Below are 23,459 nucleotides of genomic sequence, written 5' to 3' on the forward strand. Positions count from 1 at the left end.
GCCCTTTTTGGTTCTGCTTTATATATGTAAATATTCCTTTTTTGGTTGAAGTACAGAATAAAAAATGTATTCTTTTAAGAGAAAAAAAGATATTTTCTTGAAATTTCCTTCCAACTTGGACTCAGAACAACTATGATTTCCCCTTCCTTGGTCATGCTTCCTTAAGAACACCTTAAGGGTTGCAAAGCACTTATCATCAGTCCCATTTGACACAGGAGAAAAATCAGGGGTCACGCAGCTAGTAAATGTCTGAGGCAGGATTGAAAGTCCAAGCCTCCCCTATTCTAGGTTCAGCATGATAGCCACTAGGCCACATTGGCTTTTTGCTCCTGACATCCACCCTGTGAATAACTTGCTTAAAAATTTAAGCACAGTACTCTTGTCACAAGGGAGAAATTGTGGCACTAGATATTCTCAGAGGCGTTCACTAATTATTATCGATTTCTCTTAGTGGCTCAAATGAGTCCATTTGTTAAAGTCAAGTTGAGTGATTGGCTTCTTACAGGAGTTCAGAGTTGGAAGAGACCTTGGGGATCATAAACACCAACCTTTTACCTGGTTTGGGAATCCTTTTTACACCATCCTCCTCTGAACTCTGCTCAAACACCTCCAGTGATGGGGAGCTCATTACCTATGTGGTAGCTAACTGTGGAGCTCATACTCATAGCTTTGGATTCTTGCAAGACCCATTTGAAGTCCCTTTCAGTGATTGATTTCTAGTGCACGGGATGCATCTGCTATTGGAATAGATTGAGGCTAAACTATAGTGGGAGAGGGAATAAGGGGAATGGAGAAGAGGCAGTGACGCTTTAGTCTGATTAAACTCTGTCCTTCAAACCTGAAAAATAAGGCTGATCGCCAACTCTGTGTCCGTGTGTGTGTGTGTGTGTGTGTGTGTGTGTGTGTGTGTGTGTGAGAGAGAGAGAGAGAGAGAGAGAGAGAGAGAGAGAGAGAGAGAGAGAGAGAAGGGGGGGAGAGGGAGAGAGAGAGAGTACAGTAGGTCATGGAACAAAAATGATGGAAAATAAAAATATTCTTCCCAAACATTACTCACCAAGAATTTCTTATCATCTGCAGGACAAAACAGAATGAAATGTGAGTGCTAGAAGGAACGTCGCAGGCTATCTAATCAAACTCCTTCACTTTTCAGACTAGGAAACTGAGGGCAAGGCAGAAAAGGCAATCTGGTGTTCGATCCAAATTCAGTTGGAGGGTGAGAGGGAGCACAAGGTACATGGACAGCAGCCCTGATGATAGGCAGAGAGAGATGCCAGCCCCCACAGTGTCCTGTGACTTCCTGGGAGCCAAAGGAGGACCAGGACTCTTAGGAAAAAATAGTGAAACATAGGCTGCTGGGACCTGGACTCCCAAAGGACTCCCTAGCACCAGATTAAAATGTCATTGGGAAATAACTCACAAAATAAATAACAATCCAATGAAACATTAAAACTAAGTCAATATGGTACCATGGGGATCCTTCTGGATGATTTAGTGGTCCCCTTTCTATTTAAGTTTGACACCACTGTCCGGGAATGGGAGTCACGGTGGCTCTGAACTAGGAAAGACACAACCCCCTCAGCCCAAATTGCTGATTGCTAACCCCCCCTAACCCCTCAGCTCTGGTTCCCACTGTGCTCTGGGGACAGGAAATGAAGTTATTCAAGGTCACACAATGAGCCAATATATCCACATTGAAAACAAATTGTTAATCCTTTAGCTGGAGAATAGTTTAGAACAGAAACCAACTGAAATTGATGATAAAGCAACTGTGATTCTACTTTGTTGTTCAGTCATTTTTCAGTAGTGCCTGAATGATCCCATTTGGGTTTTTTTGGACAGATACTGGAGTGGTTTGCCATTTCCTTCTTCAGCTCAGTATACAGATGAGGAAAGTCAGGTAAACAGGGTGAAGGGACTTGAGCAGGGTCATACAGTTAGGGTGTGTTTGAAGTCAGACTTGAACTTAACTAGTATGAGTCTTTCTGATGCCAGGCCTGGTATTTTATCCCCTGCAGTGCCATGAGGTTGCTCCATGGCTACACTACAAGAATGTCAAAGGCAATAAGAAAGTAGGAGCTTGGAAACGGAAATATGTATCAAGGCTCTAGAATCTGTGTTTTGGGTTAATCTTCCTTCCTCAAGTCTCTTTACTCCAATTCATCCTATACTTGGATGCCAGGGTTATCTGAGCACAGTGACCATATTACACCCCACTTCATTCTGTAAACTACTATGGATCCCTATTACCTCCAGAATCAAATATAAAGTGTTTCACCTGACTTTGAAGACATCTTTGCACTCTGAACTCTTTCTGCCTTTTCAGTTTTCTTAGACTTTGCCTCTTCTCCTCTCCTCATTGACCTTGTTTCTCAAGACACTCCGCCTCGTTTCCATGTCTCTACACTGTTAGTCAACAGCATTTATTGAGTGCCTACTGTGTGCAACACACTGTCTGTCTTGTTCTGGTCCTCCATCTCTGCCTTCCTGGATTCAGCTCAAGTCCCTGCCTCTCTAGAGGCGAGTCTCTGCTCCCCCACCACCATTATCACTAACATATCTTGTCTAGATTATATTAGTACCTAGCTGTTTGGATGTTGGTTCCTCCATCTGTCCGAGAGCAGGGATTTGCTTGTTGACTATTGAGTACAATATACTCATTGGGTTGGGCTGTGTTGATCCTGGGAGGATCAATCACTTTGCTTCCATTCAATCAGGGAAAGTTCAAAGAGGAAGTAGCATTGGAGGGAGACAGCAGAAGGCCTTGGTTTATCCAGTTGACAGCAGTATGGTAAAGGCCATGTACATATTTAAAGAAAATGGAAAGTGAGAGACATAATATGGTTAGCATGATCAGAGTAGAAGAAAAACTCAGGACAGATAAGCTCCGTCAGAAGCTTGGGATGGCCCTGTGTGATCCAGATTGTCTAGGAGGAATCCGAGAACACTAGAGTTTACAAGTCCTGCTAGACAATCTACCCTGCTCTTACTCATTTTCAAGAAGAGAACACAGAGAAGAAGCTCAGCATGGGTCAAGGGGCAACTCTCCCTTTCCCTCTGGGGGCCTCAGTTTCCTCATTTGTAAAATGGGGGTTAGGCAGGGTTGAACTAAATGAACCTCCAAGAGCCCTGCCAACCCTCAATCTACCAAGCTACAGATGCTATTGCTCATCCAAGGGTTTGATAGTAGCAGAGTCCTCTTCCTCCTAGGCAGAGCCTGTTCCTTTAGACTCAAGGGGTGGAATCCCCTTTCTGGAGGTCTGCACTGCACCACCAGGGAATCGGGCAAGGCAGCCCCAGCTGGCATGGCCCTCCCCAATTGCTCATCTCAGGTCTTCGCCCAGAGGACACTTTGCAGATTAACAAGCTCAGCCATTTGGCTCAGTCTCCCTAAAGGAACCTCAGCAAGCCAAGACACAGCAGTGCTTGCCCAAGTCGGCCCAAGGAGGCCAGGGACAAGACTTGGGAGCTAAGAGGCCAGGCTGCCGCAGAGTTCTGCAAGACAGCCTATGTTCTGCAATGTGCCCTTTGCCAGCTTCTAGGGGCACTGGGTTAGAATAAGGGGAAGGGAAGCTCCCCTGCCTCTAGTCCTAAGAATGCTCAGAACTGGGGCTCCTGGGTCTTGAGAGCCCAGCCAGGACCTCCTAAAGCCCCTACTTAGCAGTGCCTTGCCTACCTCCTACTGGATCTCTGGCTCTTTAAAAAAGGTCATTTGCTATAGTGGATACAATGCTGGCACTGATGTCAGGAAGACCTGAGTTCAAAATCTGCTCTTGTTACCTAGCCCTCCAAGCTGTCCGAGGTAAGAGGCAGGTTATATTAGCACCCACAGACCTCTGTAAACTCTCTCACACTCAGTTAGAGGTCAGTAGTCCAGGATAGGAATTCTAAAATTGGAGAACCTGACTCAAACTCATTCCTGCCACTTACTAAATCTATGACCCTGGGAAAGTCATTTCTTTTTTTTTTTTTACATTTGATTTTAATTTTATTTTTTCTCATTTACATATAAACACACATTTTCAGCATCCCTTTTTTAAGAAAGATTTTATTTTGAGTTTTACAATTTTCCCCTATTCTTGCTTCCCTCCCCCCTCACCCCCTCACAGAAGGCATTCTGTTAGTCTTTTACATTATGTCCATGGTATACATTGATCCAAATTGAGTGTGATGAGAGAGAAATCATATCCTTAAGGAAGAAAAATAAAGTATAAGAGATAGCAGGATCAGACAATAAGATATCAGTTTTTTCTAAATTAAAGCTAATAGTCCTTGGTCTTTGTTCAAACTCCACAGTTCTTTCTCTGGATACAGATGGTATTCTCCATCTCAGACAGCCCTAAATTGTCCCTGATTGTTGCCCTGATGGAATGAGCAAGTCCATCAAGGTTGATCATAGCCCCCATGTTGTTGTTAGGGTGTACAGTGTTCTGGTTCTGCTCATCTCACTCAGCATCAGTTCATGCAGATCCTTCCAGGCTTCCCTGAATTCCCATCCCTCCTGGTTTCTAATAGAACAGTAGTGTTCCATGACATACATATACCACAGTTTGCTAAGCCATTCCCCAATTGAAGGACATTTACTTCATTTCCAATTCTTTACCACCGCAAACAGGGCTGCTGTGAATATTTTTGTACAAGTGATGTTTTTACCCTTTTTCATGATCTCTTCAGGGTACAGAGCCAGTAGTGGTATTGCTGGATCAAACATTTTTGTTGCCCTTTGGGCATAATTACAAATTGCTTTCCAGAAAGGTTGGATGGGTTCACAGCTCCACCAACAATTCAGCATCCCGTTTTATAAAATTGGGTCCCCTAAAATAAAACAAAAATTAAAAAAAATTGAACCCTACAAGTCTAAGCCCTTTAAACTTCAATTTCCTCACCTGGAAAATGGGTAGAATAACAATAATAAACCCTGCAGAGCGGTGATGTCAAATGCAAATAGGAACTGGGACCACTATCTATTAAATCAGCATTCCTGCAGGCTGCGTATTGAGTCGGGATATTATTTCTGTTTTATTATATTTTTTCCTTTTGTTAAATATTTCCCAATGACATTTGAAGCTATAGTGGGGAATGGTGTGGGCACATGAAGTGTGTTTGATCTTTCTGCCTTAGAGAGTCACCAAAGGACATAATGGATGGAAGCCCTTTCGAAAGTGAATGTTCTCCAGATGGGAGCACTTGTTATAAAATGGGCCCAGCAACCAAGATCCACCATCCTCTCACTGCCTGCCCTTCTATCCAGAGGATCACTTTTTAATGGGGCCAGCCGCCTGGCTGATTACTTTAAAAAAAAAAAAAGACTGCTTTCCATACTCCGTGTCCATCAGGCTTCTGGGTAATCTAGGAGCACGTGTGATGTGAGAAAGCAAGAATAGTCCCAGTGAAACCTTGGGCTCACCATGTTACCCTATCCAACATCCCCCAGGGCAGAGTTCTTGTCACCAGCCAGGGCCATGTGGCTGATTAAATGCTCTTGGTTTTGTCCAGCATCAGCTCACCCATGAGCAGGCCAGCTGCCTTGGCTGGGCCCCACATCTCGTGTGTGCCATCTCCCAGGATCAGTGCCTGCCTAGGAGAGGAGGCCTGCTTTAGTTACAGCGATAACTCAAAACACCCCATTATGAAATAACTCAGTTTGTGGAGCCAAAAGGTGAACAAACTGCCCTGGGAGATTCTTCCTTTCGAGTCAAACCTGTCTGCTTTATTCTGGACAATGCCAATAACAGATCCCAATTCTCTTAGCATCGTAAGGTCTGCTGATGGCTTGTCTGACGTAAGCTGCTCAGGAGAAGTATTACCACCCGGATTTTACAGATCAGGAAATTGAGGTTTACAGAGGAAAGATTAAGTTGCTCAAAGTTGCTTATGTTACAGGTGGGATTCAAATCCAGGTGTCTTGGAGACAAGGTGTGAGGGTTGTTGTGGAGAATGTGTAAGGTCAGGAGAAGGCAGGGTGCCAGAGGCAAGCCAGGCAAAGGCATTTCTGAGGGCCAAAGTCAGCTTGAGGACCCAGGATTTATCCATTCCCCCAATTACCAACCAAATTGATAGGTTCATTTTTATTCTGCTTGCCCATACCAATATGGTGGCACCATGCAGTTTTTATTGACTGCATTTGAGGTTGTATGAGCTCCCAGATCAACAAAGTATCCTTTAGGTTGAACAGATCTCTTTATACCTCTTCATTCTTTGTACACTCTCCACGCTATTTGCTTTAATAACATTCTTGAACATGAAGGCTCATATGGACTGTATATCCTTTCTCAATTCATTTTCAAGCTGTTGTCTTGTTAATTTTCAAGTGCCTTGGTGCATTATGGGACAGGGAATGCCAATCAGCCTCTGCTCTTGACTGCTCATTATTTTTCTTAGTGTCAGGTTATCTCCTTTGTCTTCCAATCAACTAAAGCCTTTGAATCTCTTCTCATTAGACACTTCCCTCTTGGTGCCTGGCTTTCTCTAAGCTTGACTTGGTAACAACTCCACTATCTGCTGTAGGGAGTACCAATGACCTCCATGACCCACCCACTTCATCTTGGACAAATCTTCCTTACTTCCAAAGGGGTTGTATATTCTCAGCCTGTTATTAGCACTCTCTTAAGATGACTTTGCTTTAACTTGGGTATGTTTTCTAGACTCTTGAGAGGAAGCCTCTTAAGAGAAAGAATTTTTTTTCTGGTTTGTTTTTGTTTTTGCTTCAGCAAGACAATGGGGTTAAGTGACTTGCCCAAGGTCACACAGCTAGGTAATTATTGTGTTTGAGGCTGGATTTGAACTCAGGTACTCCTGACTCCAAGGCTGGCACTCTATCCACTGTGCCACCTAGCTGCCTAAGAGTAAGAATTATTGTGCTTTTCTTTATATCCCCAGTTACTCATACAACACCTAGCCCAGAGTGGATGCTGAACAAATGTTTGTCAAATGGGGCATCCTTTTCCTAACTGTCACTGAGGAGTCAGGTCCTGAAAGTTTGTCTATATCTCTAGCCAATTGTGAGGAGTAACCATCATCTATACAGTTTCCAAGTCATCTCTTCCAAATGGCTAGAATGGCAAATTCTCTCTGCCCTCAAAATTAATAATGATGGAAAATTCATCCAGTTTTGAGGCTTGGAGAATTCTCCAATAGACTCTGGAATATCTCTAGACATTTGCAGTGACTTACAGCAGCAGAAATCATGAAGTAGATGCTGATGTAGTCTTTGTAACTGATTTGGTTGGGTGCCCATGGGCCTGATATGGCCTCAATTGAGAATGTCACCTATCTAGGAACCTATTGGAGCAAGCACCTGGTCTATTTCTGGCTTGCCTTAATAGCAGTTTCTTTTTTGAAAAGGTGATAAGAAAAAATGGCAGTTCTGGATCTCATTCTGGGCTGCAAAGAGGAATTCAATGCTGAAAGGAAATGATGGGAAACTTGGGAAGAAGCAACCATCTTGCATTGCCAACTCGAAGTCTTTCATCCTGTGGGTGATACTAAGTAAATTGCCTTAGAAAATTGGGGGCAATAATAATCATAATCATAATAAACAATTATTGCAAGAGTCTAAAACCAAGTTAAAAAATGAGAAGGTTAAAACATATACACTCCAAAATCCTCTCCCACCTCTAAGTCCAAATGAGACAATGAATTAGAGCTGAAATGGGAGCTGGAGGATCTTGGACAAGTCATTCCTCTCAGTAGCACATCTGAGTCCTAAACTTTACTCTGCTCCTTACTTGTTGTATGTTCTTGGACAAATCAAATCACTTAACTTATCTGGTCTTCAGGATCTTCATCACTTAAATTAAAAAATGAATGAATGTCCTCAAAGATTCCTTCAAAGCCTAAAAATGGGACCTAGGGCACTATGTCTAAGGTGTTGACCAGCTCTGAAATACCAACCCTATGAACTCTAATTCATTAAATCACCTTAACTAATTTATGGTAATAAAAATAGTATCTTAGGGAAAAAAATATAAGGAGAGGATTGTACTGGGTAACCTCCAAGACTATCTGAGGCAGTGGCAAGACAACTAGCTCTGGGGGCATAGAAACTCTTCTGCAAAATTTTGTCCTTATGTAGTTGCTGTATGACCTTGGGTAAGTCACTGAACTTCTCTGGTTTTCCTTTTACTCTTCTACAAAATGAGAGGGTAGGACTAAATGACACATGAAGTTTCTTCTAGCTTTAAAAATATATCCTATGAACACCGGTCCGTTAGACCACCTTAGCTAATTTTATAGTAATAATAAAAAATACTTAAGCTAAAAATATTTCACCAAAAATCAAATTAGGTGAGTTTCCAAACCCCTTCCAGCTCCAAATTGTTTAGTGCATGGGAAGGCAGAGTGAATTGGAAACCAGACCCTCCAGGCTCAAAATGAACTTCTCTAATTACTTGCTGTGTGATTTTGGGCAAGGCCCTTAACTCTCTGGTCATTAATTAGTTTACTCATCTATAAAATGAATGAGTCAGAATTAGTGATGGATGAGGTCTCTAGATCTAAAGCTACAGCTTTACCTAATTAAAGAAATGGATCCAATTTATAGTAACAATATAAATATATAACATGTTAATTAGAATTATATAAATATAACATTTTAAAAATATAAAAATGCTAGAAAGAGTAGATTTAATGATCCAGTCTCCAAAATCCTTTCCACATGTGAGTCCAAAGTGGGCTGGGCCAGGAACCAGAGGACCCGGGCTACAATACCCTGCTCAGAAATTGGTTTGCTTTGTGATGTTGGCTAAGACACAACCACTCTGGCCCACAGTTTACTCTTTTACAACATGATTTCATTGAAGTTCAATGACAATACAGACCCCAACAAGATCAAAGCCTATGATCTCATGACTTGGTTTAATTCACTTATAGTAAGAATAAAAAATATAGGTTAAAAATGAGAAAAGTTAACAATGAGATTGCACCAGGGTAGGTGAAACCCCTTCCAGTTCCAAATCAGTCTCAGGGTCAAAATGGGCTTTTCTAATCTCTTGCTGTATGACCTTGGCCAATCACATAAGCTCTATGGTCTTCAATTTTCTCTTCTGCAAAGTGAGTTGGCCAGAATAGATAATATCTAAGGTCCCTCCCAGTCCCCAAGTTATGTGCCAATATATTTTGATTAATGAAACACCTTAATGAATTTCTGGAAATAATAAAAAGAAAACAAATTGTAAGGCTGTCAAAGCTATTTTATGAGAAGTGCCAAGTTATTGGTCTTTTTAGAGACTTCAAATCCAGGTAGATTCTTCCCTAAACTTTTAGATGATCTCCTAAAACCCTGATGACAGGTAGAGGGCCTAAGTTCCACATCATTGTTCTGACATTGACTTGCTGGGTGATCTCAAGCAAGTTGCCTAATCTCTCTGGTCCTTGGTTTCTTTGAACATAAAATGAGGGGATGGGACTAAATGATGGCTAAAATCTAGACTATCTCTAAAAATATTATCCAATTTAATAAATCTACAGTAATAAGAAAAAGAATTAGGAAAAAATCCACTTAAATTGAGGAAATTGAACTAAATAATTTTGAACATTCCTTTCAGTTTCAAAATCCTTTAGGGTATGGTAAAGAGAATGGGGCTAGCACCCAAAGGAGTTAGGCTCAAATCTGCTTTGCCATCCATTTGCTGTGTGATCTTAGACAATTCTCTAACCTCTCTGGTCTTCACTGTCCTCTGTTCAATGAAGGAATGGGACTAAAAGATATACATTATAAGGTCCCCTTCAGCTCAGAAAAGACAATGAATGCAAATTAATTTCTAGTAATAAAAAGATTTTTAACAAAATAAGCATTAATTTCTAGTAATAAGAAAATATTTTAGCAATATAAAGCCAACCTAAAACAAGGAGCTAGCTATGGGGCCAGAATACATTTTTTTGGCTCAGGTCTCTAAATACCTTTAAGGTTATGATCCCATGATATCTGGGTAATTAACTAATATTATTTAATTTGCAGATAAAATAAGTAAAAAACAAATTCAAATCTAACAAATACATCATACCATATGCCCTCCCAGGCTCCCTGGCACAGGGGCAAGATAGCTGGACTCTGAACCAGAGAATCTGACCCATGAACTTCTGCTCTGCTGTGTGATCTTGTAAAAGTTACCTAACCTCCGGGCGGCTAGGTGGTGTAGTGGATAAAGCACCGGCCTTGGAGTCAGGAATACCTGGGTTCAAATCCGGTCTCAGACACTTTATAATTACCTAGCTGTGTGGCCTTGGGCAAGCCACTTAACCCCATTTGCCTTGCAAAAAAAAAACCCTAAAAAAAGTTACCTAATCTCTCTGTTCCTTGGTTTCCTTGCTTGCACTAAATGATGGTAAGATCTCCACCAGTTCTAAAAATATGATCCAGAAGCCCTCTGGTATCAGCTTACTAATTTATAGTCATTAAAAATATTTTAGAAAAATAAAGAAACACCTAAAGACTAGATGATTTCAAGTCTAAATCATTAAGTACAGAGGAAAGAGAAGTAACTTGGGAGGCAAATCCCCTGCAATCAAAATCTGCCTTGTCACTTGATTGCTGTGTGATTTTGGCCAGTTCCTTAACCTCTCTGGTCCACAACATTTATTTCAAGAAAATGAGGAAGTTAAGTAAATGATGTACAAAGGCCCCTTTCAGCAAAAAAAAATGATGTTCCTATGAACAAAGAATAATTAAATCCCCTTAATTAATTTGTAGAAACAATAAAATCTTTTTTAAAGGAAATGAAACTAAAATAAAACTAGGGGCTGGCATCAGGTGATCTCCAAGACCCTGCAGGGCAGTAGCAAGAGAGCAGGACCCAGAGCTAAAGAATCTACTCTCCAAGCCTTTGTTCTGAAACCACTTTCTGTGTGATCTTGGGTTAGTCACCTACCCTCTCTGTGCTACAGTTCCCTCAAATATAAAACAGGATCTGTGTGACCTTGGGCAAGTCACTTAACCCCCACTGCCTTGCCAAAAAAACCCCATATAAAACAGGATTGGATTTAATGATTTCTGGGACTTCCTCTGACTCTAAAAATAAGATCCATGAATCCCAACTAATTAAATTACTTTATCTTGTTTATAGCCATAATAAAACTATTTTAGATAAACAACCCTCTATTGAAGATGTTGGACTAGAGAATCTGCAGGATATCTTGTACATCTAAGTCCAAAGGAGCAGCTGTTTCGGGAACCTGAAGATCCAGTCTAAAACATCCTGCTCTGAAATTTGCTTCTTTGTGCCCAACACTAGCGGAAACACTTGACCTATGTGGTTCTCAGTTTTTTCTTCTGCAAATTGATTTTGTTGAAATACATATTATCTCAGGCCCTTGTCACCTCTAAACCTAGAATCCCATGAAAGCTGGCTATTAATATTAATTTATAGACATAATAAAAATAGATTTAAAAAACACAACAAAATCTAATGAGAATATTGTACTAGATGCTCTTTCCACATAGAGTACAGAGGCAAGAGAGCGGGACCCCAAGCAAGAGAATCTGACTTTACATCCATTTACTTTACTGTATGATCTTGGGCAAATCACCTAATCTCTCTGACCATTGGTGCCTCAAATATAAAATAAGAAAGTTGGGCTAAATGACAGCTTAAATCTCCATCAGCTCTAAAAATATGATCCGAAGTCCTCTGGATACTGGATACTCCTAAACTAATTTATATTTATTAATATATATATATATATATATATATATACAATTAATTTATTTTAGCTCAAAAAAATCAACTTAAAATGAGGAGATTCACATATATAATTTCCAAGCCCCCTTTTCAGCTCTAAATTGTTCAGTTCATGGGAAAAGGAAACTGGAATGGGACCCACAGAAGCTGGACTCAAAAACTGCTTTGTCACTCATTTGCTGTGTGACCTGGAGGAGGTCACTCAACCTCTTTGATTCTCACCTTCAAAAAAAGTGAGCAAGTTGAACTAATTGATGACTGGGTACGACCCTTTTCAGCTTAGAAATGATGATGATGTGATGATCTAATTCATTCACTTTAATTATTTTTAATAATAAAACAATAAGTAAAACAACCCCCAAAATCAAGGAGATTGTATAGACCCTGAGAGACAGTGCCAAGAGAGATGGAGATGGAGCTGGAGCCAGAGAATCTGGTTTCAGAACCTCTGATCTGACACCACTTGCTGTGTGACCTTGGGCTAATCACTTAACCTCTCTGGTCCTTACGTTCCTCATTTGTAAAAAGAAAAGGGCTGAATGATATGACTTCTGAGGTCTCTCCAATTCAAAGACTATTATCCCAAGAAATCTAATTCATTAAAATCACCTTAAACTGTATTCGAGCAGTAGGAAAAAATTTTAGGCAAAAAAGTCTCCAATGAGAAGGTGGACAAGGGAATCTGTAGGACCCCTTTTCTAGGTAAGTGCAGAGGAACAGCTGGAAGAGAGCTAGTTCAAAAACCCTAAGATCCGGTCTTAAAAACCCTGCACAGAAATTTGCTTGCTGTGTGAAATTTGCCGAAACATGACCTCTCTGGTCTTTAGTTTCTTTTCTGGAAATGATTTTGTTGATGCAGAGATATATTTTGCATGACTTCACATGTACAATGGGTACAATGGCTATTTTTTTTAAACTGTTTTTTAGACAATGGGGTTAAGTGACTTGCTCGAGGTCACACAACTAGTTAATTAAGTGTATGAGCCTGGATTTGAACTCAGGTACTCCTGATTTCAGGGCCGGTGTTCTATCCACTGTGCCACCTAGCTGCCCCCTACAATGCCTATTGAATGTAATAGCTAATGTCTCAGGTCCCTACCTTTTTTATGCCTCTGCTTAATTAAATAAATAAAATTTATAGACTTAATTAAGATTAAAAAAACCCAACATCTAAGAAGAAGATTGCACCAGACTCCCTCCCCAGCCCATTGAGTACAGGGGCAAGAGGACTGGACCTTGAGAAAGAGAATTTGACCACAGAACCACTGCTCTGCCATTTATGTGCTGTGTGATCTTGAACAAGTTACCTAACCTCTCTGTTCTTTAGTTTTCTTGAAAGGAACACAAGGAGGTTGAATTAAATCATGTCTAAAATCTCAGTAAGCTTTAAAAAATATGGTTAAGGCCAGTCGCATCTGTCTCCTTAAATCCCCTTAACTAATTTATAGTCATCATTAAAATATTTTACCGAAAAATGCTATCTAAAAGGCATCTATACTGGTTGATTGACAAGAACCCTCCTGCCTCCAAATTGATTAGTGCATGAACTGACAATCTATATTGCCACTGTGATGTTAGCTTAGTTACCTAACCTCTCTGGTCCTATCTGTAAAATGAGAGGCTGGAGTAAATAATGAACAATATATAAGAACCTTTTCCCTTCAGAAATAATGATTTCATTAAATCTGACAATTTATAATCTTATATTAACATCATCATAATAAAATTGAATTAACTTTTAATTTAATTGAAAAATATGGGAGTTGAACTAAATAGTTTAAGAACCCTCTTAGACCCCCCAAATCCAATATTTTGAATTCTAATCAAATCATTTCATATGATTTTTGGTAATAAAAATGTTATATGCATATATGTGTATTTAGATACATATATGCATATTTATCTATGTATATGTATATGTATGAAATAGAGAAAGGAGAGAGAGAAAAACAGAGAAGTAGGGAGAGAGAGAGAAGAAGGAAGAGAAGAGTTGGAGTAATCTCCAAGATATCTTTCTCCATCTGGTCACAACAATCATACTCAGAAATTTTCAGTGTGATCTTGGAAGAGTCTCCTAAGCTCTATGAGGGAGTTTAATTTTTTTTTTTGGACTCAAAAACAAGAGAACTGGACTAAATGGTATTTTAGGTCTCCATCAGCTCCCAAGATCTTATTCTTTGCTTTCTGACTGATTAAATCCTCTTAGTGAATTGATAGTAATAATTAAAAGACTTTTAGGGAAAAAAGGAATCCACCTAAAATGAGGAGATTTGACCAGGTGATGCCAAATTCTTTGCCAATGCTGCTTTATCCAATACAAAAGAGTTGGGTATAGAATTTGTAGTTCCAGGCTCAGAGCATGTCATATCTTTTAGCTGCTGTATGGTCTTGGTCAAGTCACTTAACCCAGTCTCTCTGGTCCACAACTTCCTCTTGTGTAATAAGAAGCTGTGGAATCAATATTGTCTAGAGTCTCTTCTAGCTCCCAAACTGTGATTTTAGGAACTCTTGCTAATATGTGGCAATAACAAAAATTACTTAGCAAGACAGAAAAAAAAGAAAAAGAATTTCAATATTCCTGATTGCATGAGAGGTTCTTCCACAACAGTCTTGCTCTGATTCAGTGGGGAAAACTGGATTTGGAACCAAAGGGCCAGGGCTTAAAACTTTTGAGCTGCTTCTTAATTGCTGTGTGACCTTGATCAAGTTGCTCAACCTCTCTGTTCTTCAGGTTCCTTGCTTATAAAATAAGGGAGTCTAGCTAAATGTTTTCCAAGACATCCCCCCCCCCCCATTCAGCTCTAGAAGTATGATCCTTTGTAGTTTGGTCAATTCAATCTCCTTTGCAAATTGACATGAACATGTTTTAAATTAGCCATTTCATTAGTCACCAAGAAATCAGAATGGAATAGATGATTTAAGAAAGCAGAAAGAGGGGCGGCAAGGTGGCGCAGTGGATAAAGCAACGGCCCTGGAGTCAGGAGTACCTGAGTTCAAATGCGGTCTCAAACACTTAATAATTACCTAGCTGTGTGGCCTTGGGCAAGCCACTTAACCCCATTTGCCTTGCAAAGACAAAAAACCTAAAAAAAAAAAAAAAGAAAGCAGAAAGAGAACAGTTGCCAGAGATAGAGAATCTGATCTGACTGAAATATCCTCCTTTCCTCTTTATTTGCTGTGTGACACCTGCTCTCATCCTCAGTTTCCCCTTATGTCAAATGTAGGACTAAATGTTGCCTTAGATTTCTTCCAGCTCTTTACCCAGATTGTAAATACTGGCTGATGACATCACTTTATCTAATTTTTGATAATAAAATTTTTATTAAGTAAATAAAACAAAACAAAATGGATGGGGTTGGAGTAGGTTTAGCCTTAAGATACTTTGAAATTCTAAGGCCTGTGGTGCATTCAAGACTGATTTTGAGCCAGAAGTCCTGGGCTTAAAAACCGTGTTCTTCTATAATTTACTGTGTGATGTTGGCTTAGTCACCTAACCTCTCTGGTCCTCAGTTTCTCCACATTTAAAATATGGAGTTTGGATTAAATTTCTCTTGTGGTTTCTTATTGCTCTAAAACTATGACCCTATTAACTCTAGCTAATTAAATTGCCTTAGTTAATTTGTGTTGAAGCAAAATTATAAAGCAAAAGCAAAAAACACCCCCCCCCAACTCCTTCTTGTGGGGGTCAGGTTAGATGATCTCTCAGGAACCTTTTTAACTCTGTATTCTGGTTTTTTTTTTTTAGGTTTTTGCAAGGCAAATGGAGTTAAGTAGCTTGCCCGAGGCCACACAGCTAGGTAATTATTAAATGTCTCAGATCGGATTTGAACCCAGGTACTCCTGACTCCAGGGCCGGTGCTTTATCCACTGCGCCACCTAGCCACCCTAACTCTGTATTCTGTAAAAGAGAAGTGAACCTCTAGTCAGAGGATCGAATTTTAAAATTCTGCTCTGGCATGCTGTGTGATCTTGGGAAAAATCATTTAGCATCTCTGGTCCTCACTGTCATCATCTATAAAAGGAGTGGGGTAGGAATTAATGCTGCCTAATGGCTCTTTCGAGCTCTAAACCTAGGATCCCATGAATTCTGGTCAACTAATCTCACTAAATTTGCGATCACATTTAATTAAGCAAATCATAAAAGAGAATTGGATGTTATCTCTAAGATCCCCCCCCCCAAAATAAGGCCAAAACTTTTTCTTAATGACTTAGCTTGGTTTCTTTATTTATACAATTGTGAAGATGTAAAAAAAAGTTTTAGCATCAAAGCTAGCAAAGTTCCAATTGTTGGGGTACTTTGAGGCCACTCATTTTGGGGGGGTCTTTGCTCACTCAGGTGGTTGGGGCTTCTGTCTAGGAATGAAAAAGGACAAACAACTATTGGGTTAGGGTTTTTTCCATTCATGTAATGAGTTCCAAGGAAAAGTGAACATGATTTTCTGATTTTTCTGGACTTGAACCCCGCACCTCACCATGCTCCTTCTTGGAAATGGGCAGCAGAGCTTTCCCATTGGATGGAGGATGCTAGAGGCTTCCGGAAATGTAGGCTTCGGACTCCAGCTCTGGTTCCTACTGGCTGACAGCCAGACAATTGGCTTCCGGTTGTTTTAAAGCAGCTTGGAGACCTACACTCCAAAGTTAGGATTCAGGCGCTTTGGAAATCTATTGATTTCCACCCCCCCCCTCCATTTCTTAATACTTTGGTAAAACTTAAGGGGTGGGTGGGGTGGGTTTGCTGAACCATCAGGTGCTTCAAGGGACCACCCCCGGGTGGATGGGGGTGAATGAAAGCGAGGACAGCTACGTACTATCTTGGAGAGAATGAGGGGAAGCAGGAGTGCAGAGAGGGGGGACCCAGTGGGAAGCCTCAGGCTCCTCTGGGGAGGTGGGAATGGCTGGTGCGTGACCCTGGGGGTATGCTGCCTCCTCTCGAACCCTCCCGCAGACTTTGGATGTTTCCTTTGACCTTTTGCGAGCAAGACCTCCAGGAACACAGCAAGACTAGCTAAGAATTGCCGGGGTACATCAGCTCCCGAGCCCGGGATGACCCAGGCACCTATTTAAAGACCAAGCGCAGGCCTCCTGCTGTGAATAGCTCCGGAATGGGATAGGATTGCCTCTGGGACGTGGTGTCCGGGGAGGGGGGGCATTCCAGCCACTCTGCGGGCAGTCTTGCCAAGAGGGGGTGGCCAAAGGGTTCCCAAGGGGGGTTAAGTGCTTACAGGTGTCTGGGAGGTTGCCCCTGTCATTAATTTTGATGGCGTAGGTGTTACGTCGGAAGTCAGGTGGTAAAGTTTCTATAAAAGCCGGGACAACGCGGCCGGCTCAGTTCAGCGGCGATGTTCCTGCCCAACACATCGCGGCTGCTGGGGGACTTGCTGCCTGCGGTGACCGGCGCCGCGGGCCAGGAGGGGGCCGCCTCCGGGGATTACAGCCCCTATTGTAAGCTCCAGGGCACCGGGGGCTGGGGTAGGGGGCGCCAAGGGGCAGCGTCTCCAAGCCCCTAGCGGGGCTAGCCAAGCCACTTAACAGGCGCGGGGACTGCTAGCCCCCCGGCTGCGGCTTCTGAGAGGTCTGGGGTACGGGATGGGGGGGGGGAGAAGAAACTTAAATTTTGGGGCTGGTTTGTTTTTCTGCCCTATCCTCTTCACGGGGAGAAAGGGAAAGAGAAGTGGAGGGAGGAGAGACGTGCGGGGGTCCCCCGCAATCGGATCCGAGGCGAACCAGGAGTTTGGAGGATGGATAGGGAGGGAGCAAGGCAACGAAGTCGGCTCTCCTTGGACTTTAGGAGCTCCGCTGGGCTTCTGGGGTCGGTCCTGTTCTCTCGCCGGCATGGGACCTGCCGCAGCGATCCCCAGCAATGCTCCCGCTTTTTCTGCGGGGCGGCAGCTCCCTTTTGGGGACGTGGGAGTCCCAGCTGTGTCCCGGCACTTCATGCTAGACGGCAGTGCCCTTCCCAGGGACTCTGGAGTCCCGACCATGCCCCGCCGCTTTATACTCGGTGGCAACATCCCTCCCTGAGGCTGCGGAGTCTCGGCAGCGTCCCGACCCTTTCTGCGCTGCTGCACTGTCCCTCCCAGAGCCTGGGGAGCGGGACAATGGCTCTGGTATTTTTCGCGAGGTTGCATCGTCCATCCAGAGACTCAGGAGCCCGGACAATGCCCCAGCATTTTACCCGCGGCTTCACTGTCCACCCAGAGGCTCGGGAGCCCGGACAATGCCCCAGCATTTTACTCGCGGCTTCACTGTCCACCCAGAGGCTCGGGGGGCCCGGGACAATGCCCCAGCATTTTACGCGCGGCGTCACTGTCCATCCAGAGGCTCGGGAGCCCAGACAATGCCCCAGCATTTTACCCGCGGCTTCACTGTCCACCCAGAGGGTCGGGAGCCCAGACAATGTCCCAGCATTTCACCCGCGGCTTCACTGTCCACCCAGAGGGTCGGGAGCCCGGACAAATACCCCAGCATTTTACGCGGGGCTTCACTGTCCTCCCAGAGACTCGGGAGCCCGGACAATGCCCCAGCATTTTACCCGCGGCTTCACTGTCCACCCAGAGGCTCGGGAGCCCGGACAATGCCCCAGCATTTTACGCGCGGCTTCACTGTCCTCCCAGAGACTCGGGAGCCCGGACAATGCCCCAGCATTTTACTCGCGGCTTCACTGTCCACCCAGAGGCTCGGGAGCCCGGACAATGCCCCAGCATTTTACGCGCGGCTTCACGGTCCACCCAGAGGCTCGGGAGCCCGGACAATGCCCCAGCATTTTACGCGCGGCTTCACGGTCCACCCAGAGGCTCGGGAGCCCGGACAATGCCCCAGCATTTTACGCGCGGCTTCACTGTCCACCCAGAGGCTCGGGAGCCCGGACAATGCCCCAGCATTTTACGCGCGGCTTCACTGTCCACCCAGAGGCTCGGGAGCCCGGACAATGCCCCAGCATTTTACCCGCGGCTTCACTGTCCACCCAGAGGCTCGGGAGCCCGGACAATGCCCCAGCATTTTACGCGCGGCTTCACTGTCCACCCAGAGGCTCGGGAGCCCGGACAATGCCCCAGCATTTTACGCGCGGCTTCACGGTCCACCCAGAGGCTCGGGAGCCCGGACAATGCCCCAGCATTTTACGCGCGGCTTCACTGTCCACCCAGAGGCTCGGGAGCCCGGACAATGCCCCAGCATTTTACCCGCGGCTTCACTGTCCACCCAGAGGCTCGGGAGCCCGGACAATGCCCCAGCATTTTACGCGCGGCTTCACTGTCCACCCAGAGGCTCGGGAGCCCGGACAATGCCCCAGCATTTTACGCGCGGCTTCACTGTCCACCCAGAGGCTCGGGAGCCCGGACAATGCCCCAGTATTTCACGCGGGGCTTCACTGTCCACCCAGAGGCTCGGGAACTTGGACAATGCCCCAGCATTTTACGCGCAGCTTCATTGTCCGTCCAGAGGCTCGGGAGCCCGGACAATGGCCCTGGATTTTACATGCAACTGCATCGTCCATCTCAGAGGTTCTGAAGTCCCCGGCTCTTACTGAGCCGTGGCTGTGCCCTTCCCAGGAGCTCGGGAGCCTTGGCACTTTGTACAGAGTGGCAGCACCCTCCCATTGCTCTGGTCCCAGGTGCTCTGAGGCAGTGGCCATGCGGGTAGCCCTGAGAGGGCTCGAGCACTTTGTGTGAGGCGACAACCCCCTTCCTGGGACTCCCGGACCCCGACAGTGCCCTGGCATTGCACTGGCATGTTGCGCGCGCGGCTTTGACGCTGGCTTCGTGCACTGCCCTGGTGAGGCTATGTGCCAGGCGGCCCCGCCCTCTCTGAGGACTCCAGACCCCGACCCTGCCCTGGCGGGGCTTCGAGCTCTGCGCGAGGCGGCTGCGCTCCTCCTATGGGCTGAGGAGCCCGCACGCTCAGCAGGGGGAGGGCTTAGGCGCCCGCACTCTTAGCAGGCGGCGCTGCCAGTCTGAGGGGCTCAGGAATCCTCACTTAGTGTGCGGCGGCGGCAGTGGCGGGAGCCTCGTAGAGGGCTCGGGAAGCTCCAGTCGGGGGGCGCTGCCAGAGAGCCCCAGAGCTCTCGCTCCGCTCCTCTGACACTGACATGCCATTGGGCACCACGCCCTGGAGACCAACCCTTGGTGCCAGGGAAATTTGAGTGCTCCAGGGCTGAAGGCGGGAGCGCCTTCAAGCCGGCGGGTGGTGGGGAACAGGTAAAGACTAGGCAAAGTTCCCTCCCCAGGACGGACCCTTGGTGCCGCTCCTTCGGAGAGAACTTGGGGAGTCGGCAGGCGCTTAGCAGCTGTCCCCCGACTTGGGCAAGTCCGGGGGGTCTGGGGCTAGGGCTGGCGCTGGCAGCGGGGCTCTGACTGTCTCTTCTCTTTGCCAGCTCCCACCACCATGGAGGCAGCCCACAATGACACCACCACGGTCCCTGACTGGTGGCAGCCCAAGACCCCTCGGCCCCAGAATGTGTTCCTGACCAGCTTCTTGTCCTTGCTGCTTTGTTTCACCATCGTGATGGACCTCGTGGGCAACTCGTTTGTCATCGCTGCCGTGACCAAGAACGAGAGACTCCGCAACCTCGGTAAGCTACCGGCGCCCCGTTGCAGTCCTGGGTCCTGCGCCCCTACCCCGCTCCTGAGCCATCCGTGTCCCCCCATCCCCGTGGCGGTCCCGCTTCCCGAGCCCCAGCGACGGCAGCCGGGCAGAGCAACGCGGGGAGGAGGAGACCTTCCTGAGTTAGCGCCCACCTGCCCGCGCTCCCCACAGCCGGCAAGCCTGGGCGGGGGGCAGTCCAGGAGGGGCAGCCAGAGTAAAGGAATTCTCCCGGAGCCCCATTTCCGGAGGGGCCCACAGGAGGCAGGGGCTGGGGCCACCGGCTTTCCCGCAGCCTGCGGCGCCCCTGGGGCCGCATAGCAGCCAGAGCGTCTGGAGCTTGGATCCAGCCCCGAGTGCAGGGAGGTGGGAGGGGCGGCTGTCTGGGATCAAGAGAAGCGCTCCCCTAGACGAAATGTCGGGGTCTCTAAGCTCAGCTTTCTCGGGGTCTCTAAGCTCAGCTTTCCCGGGATCCCGCGCCGGGCTGGGGGATGTGGGGGGCGCGCGCGGGGGGGGGGGTGCCGTCCGTGAGCTTGGACAGAGGCAGAGAACCGAGGCAGGTAAGTGGTGAAGCTGCCCAGGGGCTTGGGAGCGGCTGGCTGCAAAGCTAGCCCCCAGGGGGCTTGGAAAAGCCTCCCCGTTCCTCGGGGTCCCCACACTGGTGCGGCTGGGGCTGGCCACGAAGAACCCTTCTCCTTGGCGTCCAGAGCCGGATCGAGCCCAGGTAAGTGTCCAGGCTGCGAATAAACACCGGGGAAAGGACAGGGATGTGTCTGTGTTTGATTGGGGTGGGGGGCGTTAAATCCTTAGAGGGTCCCAAGGCTGGGGCAGCCAAGAGAAGTTGTCTGCCTGGGGCTGCCAGAGCCAAACACCGCGGACGGAATTAATGAAGTGCAGGGCTTGGGGGAGCTGTGCAGAGCCAGGAAGTGGGGTGGGGGGGTCGCCAAGTCCCTACGGGGGGGCTGCGGCTTGGCCTTGGGAAGACATCTGGGAGACAGGCTCCCTCGACTAGGGCTAGGAAGAGCCCTTCCTCGGAAAAGCGGCTTTAAAAAGAACAAAAAGAAAAGAAAAGAACAAGAAAAGAAAGAAAAAGTGTGTGTTTGATTGGTGTGGTGCTGCAGAGGCAGCTCCCGCTCCTCCCTGTCTTCCCTGTCTTCCCGCCCCCCCCGACACCAAATTGGTGGGGGTTGGCTCTTGTGCCTGTTTCAACTCCCCAGCACTGCTGGGAAAAACTCCCGAGGGTCTGCTGGGCTGGACTGGGGTCTCTGAGTCTGGCATCGCCACCCCTGGGACTGCGAAATGGGCACCCTCACCCTCAGCCTCCTAGACTCGAGCAGGCAAAAACCGGGGAATCCAGCCCAAACCTGCAGAACCCGAAGACAGGGGGGCTCAGCAAACGTAGGGGCTACATAATTTGGGGAGGTGTCACTGTCCCCTACCGGTCAATTTCGAGAGAGACACTTATTGGCATGTAGAGCTGATCCTGCCCTAAGTCGGGTCTCCTCTGCAGCGAGCCCCTCAAATATTGGGGTGTCTAAGTTGGTAGGAGGTCCTTGCAGGCTCCCCTAGGGTTTGGAGAGATCCTGGCTGAAGCCACACTAAACATCCCCTCCTCTGCAGAGGGAGGAGGGCAGAGCTCCCCAAATATTGGGTGTTTAAATTGGTAAAATTCTTGTAGGCTACCCTTAGGCTTTGGAGAATCCGAGCTGAAGCCACACTAAAAATCTCCTCCTCTGCAGAGGGGGAGGGGCAAAGCCCCCTAAATAGCGGGGTGTTTAGGTTGGTAGAATTCTTGCAGACTACCCTTGGGGTTGGAAAGCTCAGTTGGATACAGTCTAAGTAGAAATTCTGCTGCCGAATGTGGGGTACAGGGAGACTTCCTTACACTCCCCCCCAGTTAAATGTCAAGGGGTCTAAGATGTTAGGGGGCCCCCAGGCTATTATTGAGGTTAAAGGAACCTAAGTATAGGCTCCTCTGTATTAGGGGGGTCAGAGAGACTTTATCCTCATAAATTTCTGAGTGCCTCTGGAGGTAGGGGGTCCTTCAGTGTCCTTACCTGGGCTTGGAGAGAGCACAGGTAAATGCAGACTTAAATCCATCTTAGCTATGAACCCCACCGCCAACTTGAGGGAAGAGGCTAGTGATCCTTCCCCCGAATAAACGTGGGGGTGCAGTTGGTTAGGTGTCCCTTGTGGAACCCCACTGCCCTCCTAAGATAGGCAAATGAGTGTCAGACTAACAGGGCTATATCTAGGGGCAACTGAGCCAGTATTTCCAAGCAGGGAAGTGGGGGGTGGGGGTGGAGGATGAATAGAGAGAGTGAGAGGCTATTTGTTCATTTATAGCAATCCCCTGTGGAACTAGGGCTTGTAAAGAGCAGGGTTTGAGCTAGGTTGGGCAGAGGTGTAGGAACTGGGGCAAGCTCAAAATAAGTGCCTGTTTTGGGGTTCCCAGCATTGCGTGTGTGTGTGGGGGGGGTGTCAGGCTGCAAATTTAATGACTTCTAAGGTCCTTTCCAGCTCTAACAGTAGTGATGATAATAACCTGATGATCTGGCAGAGCTGTGGGGCAAGGAGAGGCGAGCAGCTACAGCAATCGGTTCAGAGAGGACGAGTTGGCAAGAAAAAAGGGGGACCTAATGGCCATATGGAGGGAGCAAAGTGACTGGTTTTCCCTAGGGAGCCCAATGAGAGCCCTCAGCCAGTGTCCCAGAGCACGCACCTGGCTTTGATTGGCTACTCTCGGCACAGCTGGCAGAGATGGTGCCCTGGATGGGCACACCTTGGTGCAGTATCTGGCCATCTTGGGGAAATGAGTTATCCCCTTGCCCCCGGTAGCCATGGCAAAGTCACAGTGGCCAGGGTAGGGTAGAAAACCATGCCACCACAGACGTGGAGATGCCAGGAGCCAAGCAAAGGTTTGGGGGAGGAGGGGTGGAGCCTAGGAGGAGTCTGGGAGGAAGCGGGCATTTCTGGGTCTGGACGTGAGCTGAATACTGGACAGTGCTGCAGGTGGCAGGGTCACCCACCCATCTTACAGAGGAGAAAACTGAGACTCAGGTCATGTAAGACGGCAATGGGGCTGAGTCCCTCTCCCCTAGGTCACTTGTCTAAGTGGGCTCTCCTCTGCGAGGCTAAAATAGGGAAGGGAAGCTCTGCTCACTGTAGCCCCCAACTCCGAACACAGTGATAGTGCCACCCGAT

The 23,459-nt window shown here is 46.4% G+C and overlaps 1 protein-coding gene across 7 annotated transcripts in view; it reads left to right on the plus strand.

Annotated features, from left to right (window-relative positions):
- The window catches only part of GPR50 (G protein-coupled receptor 50), a 153,795-nt gene that overhangs the window by 114,972 nt on the left and 15,364 nt on the right, over positions 1-23,459 (plus strand). For 4 of the 7 annotated variants that reach the window (XM_074204261.1, XM_074204260.1, XM_074204263.1 and 1 more), the window contains 2 exons: positions 15,421-15,472; positions 20,047-20,244. In XM_074204261.1, the coding sequence (XP_074060362.1) occupies positions 15,436-15,472; positions 20,047-20,244 (235 nt within the window). In that variant the 5' untranslated portion in view covers positions 15,421-15,435. The remainder of the gene's footprint in view (positions 1-15,420; positions 15,473-20,046; positions 20,245-23,459) is intronic. The other 3 variants (XM_074204264.1, XM_074204266.1, XM_074204265.1) reach the window with 1 other exon arrangement.

Source organism: Macrotis lagotis, chromosome X, assembly GCF_037893015.1.
Source record: "Macrotis lagotis isolate mMagLag1 chromosome X, bilby.v1.9.chrom.fasta, whole genome shotgun sequence".
Lineage (NCBI taxonomy): Eukaryota > Metazoa > Chordata > Mammalia > Peramelemorphia > Peramelidae > Macrotis > Macrotis lagotis.